The sequence below is a fragment of the Lepisma saccharinum genome, chromosome 1 (genome assembly GCF_977018435.1).
Source record: "Lepisma saccharinum chromosome 1, izLepSacc3.1, whole genome shotgun sequence".
In the NCBI taxonomy this organism is placed as follows: Eukaryota; Metazoa; Arthropoda; class Insecta; order Zygentoma; family Lepismatidae; genus Lepisma; species Lepisma saccharinum.
Window position 1 is genome coordinate 177,084,542 of NC_139229.1, and position 6,000 is coordinate 177,090,541.

At 38.0% G+C, this 6,000-nt stretch overlaps 1 protein-coding gene across 2 annotated transcripts in view; it reads right to left on the bottom strand.

The window, feature by feature from the left end:
* Nucleotides 1-2,099, bottom strand: part of LOC146004450 (WD repeat-containing protein 76-like) — a 52,919-nt gene extending 50,820 nt beyond the window's left edge. For both annotated transcript variants that reach the window (XM_083143312.1, XM_083143307.1), the window contains exon 1: nucleotides 1,903-2,099. In XM_083143312.1, the coding sequence (XP_082999438.1) occupies nucleotides 1,903-2,022 (120 nt within the window). In that variant the 5' untranslated portion in view covers nucleotides 2,023-2,099. The remainder of the gene's footprint in view (nucleotides 1-1,902) is intronic.
* Between the last annotated feature and the right edge of the window lie 3,901 nt (nucleotides 2,100-6,000).

A 6,000-nucleotide genomic window follows, 5' to 3' on the forward strand; every position in this document is an offset into this window, starting at 1 on the left:
GTTAGCATGAAACTTGCAACTATATATTGGGCTTGAAGAGGGTTTTGTGCTCGAGATAAGATATTACGTAATAATCAGGTGTTTAAAGAATGCGAGATTATTTTCACCAGTTGGTGAGAATAACATTGTCTTTTATTTTTATTATATTCATTGGCAGTGTTGCTGAACTTACTGCTAAGAAGTTATTTAAAATTTAAAATGTGTGCAACTACTACTGTCACCAGGTAGTGAGAATAGCAGAAAGTGCTGAAGACCAGAAAATACATGATCAGTTGATGGAAGTATTTACAGAAGTAATTTTAATGCTAATAGCTCTAAACCTGACCTGCCTAACCTAACAGCAAAGGCATTTAGGAACATAATACCCCTTCACACATGTGATACATTAGCAGCACCAGTTCATATCAGAACACCTTGCGGTATTTTTTCAAACTTCATGGCATACATGGCTTCACATATCAACAACTAAACATTACACAGACGCATGTAGCAGGGTAGGCCAGACTGTACATCACACAAATGCACAGTTTAAAATCTGGTGAAGATAGGCACTCCGTTTAAGAACTCAGGGGCGATATTTTAATCCTTAGAGACCCTAACAAAGAAAGGATTTAGAAATGTTTTATTAATGCATAAGAGCTCTAAACCTGACCACTATCCCTCCCATGCAGGTGAAGTAGATGAACCAACAGTCCATATACAATACGACAGTAAACGAATGGCTGAAGAATCATGTAGGAATATACAGTATGTATCATACTTGTTTGTACAGGCTGTATAATTGCATAAAACCCCTCTGCATATAGTCAGTTGGCGAAATATCGTAACCAAAGGTATGCAGTATTCAGGGAGGACCTTAGAAAAAGTAATTTGTACAAAAGATGTGGTGAGATACAGTAATTGTATTGGTTGGAGAGTATTATAAATCGTTTGAGGTTGTTTCATGTTGTACCTTTCTTGTTCATACGCATTTACTGACGTTCTGTGCGGTAACGGTTCCGATTGTTTTATGATTTATCCTAGCACAAGGACTAATTATCGTAGAATTCTGGAAAACATTGTCACACGAAATTTCAACCTTCCTTAAAGTAATGAGCCCTGTTTGGACTCGAAAAAAGTTATTTATGTTGAAAAAGAACTTGAAAATTACCTTTTACACTCCTCATGGACAAGATATTCTCCGTCGACAAGCGACAGTAAATATCGTAGAAGCGTGGGAAAGAATGTAGAAGTAAATCGGAACCTTAGTAGAATGCATTTAGGAACTTTATTTTAATGCTAAGGGAACCTAACCACGAAAGCATATATTAAACAAAATCTTAAGAAATCGCTAAAACTCCACAGTATGTGTTCACAGACGTACATCGAAATCGAACCATGTAAAAATTGCATTCGTAGTATGATGAAATTGCAATAAAACAAAAGGAACTTGGGCCGTTCGGGGGGCTAGCGCCAATGGTTCGTGCGGCTAGCGTCAATGGTTAGCAATTATTTTGCAATTTCTAGATCCTGATTCTACCACGACACGAAATTTTAACTATGTTTGCCTAACCTAACCGAAACTAACCTAACCACACGTCAATGGTTCGTGGGGCTAGCGTCAACGGTTCGCAATTATTTTGCAATTTCTATAAGTATCCGACAAATTTTAACTTCAGATTCGTCATTAGCAGGCCTCAATTAGTAAATATGCCAAATATGAAGAAAATCGGAGAGGGGTCCGGTCATCTTGTCATGCCAAATATTCTAAGCAAACAGATAGGTTAATCGTTATTTGTATGTTTCAGTATTATCATTCGATTAAACATTCCCCTCTAAAATGTAGTATTTAGTTCTATCTACTTACCAAATAAGCATAATACATACGATATAATGCGTACTGTACTATTAGCTATGACTCACCTTTCGCTTCCGTTGTGGCCGTGATATAACGCTGGAGATATTTCTCAGAGGTTCTAATCGAATTTCCAATCGCTTTTCTGTTATAAGTCTATACTTTTCCTCAGATTTATCACACTCCATTTCTTAAAATGCACCTCACAACAACGTAAATAATCACAATTGTCACAGCTCTCGTGTCTGTCTCTCTCGTAAGGAAAAGCGCGCGCTTCTGAATCAGCGTTGCAAGAACGTACGTCATTTCATAAACATATATTTATCATGAATTCCACAGGTTCTAGACTTCTTTCTTCTAATCACCACTTTTCAAATACCGAATCGCGAACCTTCTCTCGTGGAATCGGGTGATTGACCATTTCCTGTATACCTCATCTTAGACGCTAGGTAAAGGGTGACATACTGATGGTTTGGTTGGATAGGCAATGCCGTGCAGGTCCAAATCGCAAGAGGAATAAGTAGTTTCAGTGTGAAAAAGAAGACGACACCGTTGAAGATCCACAAACACGGTGGTGTAAGAGGTGACCCTTTCTCAAGACACCCAAATGTCCATCTCACAGGACTGCATTTTGCAAACTAACGAGGCTCTGGCGTCTGGACCTATGCCGAGTATAATCATACTCTATGGTATAATCTTCTATGGGGTTTTGTTGGGTGTTGTCCAGATGTGTTTGTGATTGTTCCCTCATCTTTCACCTTATCATTCACTTTTATTACCAGGTCCTAGACGTGATTATGTTAGCTCTAAGAGAAGGATTTGAGCATAGAGAACTTTTCCATTTCTTGTGTGATATTAGTAATCTTAAATGCATGCCATCTGATCTTTGGTCTGAAAAGTGTACAAAACTTGTCTGTATCTTAACACATGAAGGCTCTAAAGATATTAACCCTACTGTTTTAAAAGATGAACTGATAGTGCTTTCGGCTATAATAAAACACAAAAACACGAAACATATAAAGGGTCATGATTTTGCACCTGTTACACTTCGAATTTTATTAACTTTTCCGATAACCGTTGCAAGTGGCGAACGAAGTTTATCCAGGATTGGCAAGATTTGTGTGTTTTTTTAAAAAAGAACAAAACAAACTGTTTTTTTGTTTAAAACATGTTTTTGTTTTAAACATGAGTTAAAAAAACATGTTTTAAACAAAAGAAAGTCAACCTTTTCCCAGTATATTATAGTTAAAGTCGTTAAAGATAAAATACTCATTTTTATGCGTAGAGTGGCGGCAAGTACAGTTTATTTCCCTTTGGAGATAAGGTTTACCATACTGCGGGGCAGAATTTTTTGGGTCGGGGCGGTAAATTCTTTAAATCCCGACATTCGGGACGGGGAAAATTCTCAATTTCACGACAAAGTCGGGATATGTTCGAAATTTCCCAAAGCTCTTGAAATCTCGAATTCTACACGTAATTTCCAACTTAAGTGCTTGTTTTTGCACTTCTGGTACAAATACTAACAATTTCCGATAAGTTCCAGACATTTGCAATGCAGAAAACATCGAGAATTGACGACTTTTTCAAATGACCATTCGGCATTTCCCCGACTGCTTGGGATCCCGAAAAATCGGGAAGTCATTTTTTTCCCGATCCCGACTTTTCGAGATCCCGCACACCTCTACTGCAGGGACAAAAGTTGGGGGCAATAGCGCCCCCTTTTTCCACCACTGCTGAAGTAGGTTAGGATTCATATTCATCTAAATTTCAATAAACTAAATATTATAGAATTACTATCCTCGTCCTGGAAAAATCAGAGTGAAATATTTCCCTCTGACTGAACAGTTTATATAGCAGAAAACAACCTGCAGTGTCATAATAGATTCTCCAGATCAATTTATCTTTCCAAGTACAAAATTATGTTACCAAAAGTAACCATCTGCGCTTCATTCAGTTATACAAACCAATGAATCGTATCGCAAGAGAAAAAAAACTCACGTCATGATCAAAATCACGCATTGGGTATTCAGATATTAGTTTCCAGCTTCCACCAGTCTCAAATTTATAGGACGGTACGTAACAAAGAACTGAGAAGTTTCGAATTCTACAGTAAAGCACGGATCTTTCATGTCGCGCAACAGTTTTGCTACCTTGTGCATAGGCGTCGACTCCATGGGGCTAAGGGGGGCTCGAGCCCCCCCAATGTTAATTATGTGGGGGCAGAGCCCCCCCAATGTTAATGATGTGAGGGCAGAGCCCCTCAAATAATTTTGATAAGAGGATCTAATGTATTATTTTTCTTCTCTTGTAAAGTATATTCTGATTTGTGCCACATGAACTTAACTTTAAATACATATTTGAAATGTTCTAGACCATTGGGGGGCTGAGACCGCTAAACCATCAACTTTGGAGGGGCTATGACCGGAGACAGCAAAACACATGACTTAATTACTATATACTAAGTATATAATTATTATTTACTATTTTACATATATTAATCAGAGACATATTGAATTTAGCCAACGACTTGTTAAAGACTGTTTGGGAATCCCCTAAAAGAATGCAAATATTTAGGAATATTATTGATGTGAATGAGAAGGCTGGCCATACTGGACTGCGTCCACTTTGCCCTCGTCGGTGGAAGTTGAGAGCCTCCAGTATGCAACAGATCTTAAGCAACTATGAAAACCTTCTCAATTTTCTTGAGAAATTTTCTGAAGAAGATTCTACTGACGCAGCATCAAAATGTGCTGGATACCTGGAAACAATGCTTCACTTCAAGACATTTTTCTTTCTCTCCCTCTACTGCCACGTGATGGGCCCAATAGAAGAGGTAAACTGTAAGATTCAGTCTCCACGCATTGGTGCTACAGAAGTGGAATCAAAACTAAAATACTTGACTGACATCTTTCAAGAAAAGCGAATGGGTTTTGAGCAGTTCTGGTTGAAATGCACAAAGGGTAAATCAAGCCTCGTTGATGAGCCAGAATTGCCCCGGCAACGTCACGTCCCTAAGAGACTTGAAAATCCTGATGCTGCCAAACATCACAAGTTCTACAATCCAAAATAGCATTATAAATCAATATACACTGACGTGTGTGACACAGCAAAATCATGTGTTAAACAAGGACATGAATGTACAGGACTACAAAAAGTAACAGCCGTAGAGAAAGAATGCATCTCATCTGTGAACAGTTGCACAACAAACTTTCAGCAAACGCGAGAATTCTTTCGGCAAGATTTGGATGCCGATAGGCTCTCCTTACACATGTCCATGCTTGGTGATATCGCCAAACAGAAGAAAGTGGTTCTAACTACCATGCGTGACATAAGGAAGTTTCTTTTGCAAGATACCACCCTCCAGGAGCCAAATTCATGATGGTCCTCCGCACTGTGCCAGTGACAGCCACAGCCGAAAGGTCATTCAGTGCTATTCGCCGACTAAAGACATATTTGAGATCTACAATGACGCAGAAGAGACTAAGCAGCTTGACGGTACTCCACATACATCAAACTGTGCTTGATAATTTGGACCTGAGACCGCTAGATGATGAGTTCATAAAAAATAACCCACTGCGTAGAGCAACTTTTGCTTTATTTTTAAATCATGTTCATATGTTTGTGTTGTTTATGTCACTTTATATCTTAGTTTACATGCTATTTTTTTATTATTGCAAAATTAAATTTAAAAAGTAAAATATTGTATCAAGAACAAACAAGTAAAACTATTTTCCTGCGATTTGTGTTAGCATTTATGTAAATAATTAAATAAAACTGTTAAATATTCATTATTTGCAACCCATCACATGTCTGTTGCGGACATAAAAACACACCCATGCCCTCGCCGGGACTCGAACCCGAGACCTCTGGATCAAAGCGAGTTGAGTCGACCACCCAACACGCTCGGCTACCGAGGCCAGCATAAAACTGTTAGGTTGGTCTCTTAATGTAAATACATACTTTTCAATAAAACTGGTTATTGTTATCTAAAAAACAAATGAGCAGACACAAAAGACATAAAGAGACTTTGAAACATTTTCTAAATGTTTTTCCTGTTACATTTCATTTGCATGAGGAATATAATAGCTGCTTAAAAACTGCTATACGAGGACGTAATTTTTATTTTTAAAAAAAGGGAGTGAGTGAGTCATTCATTCATTTATTTC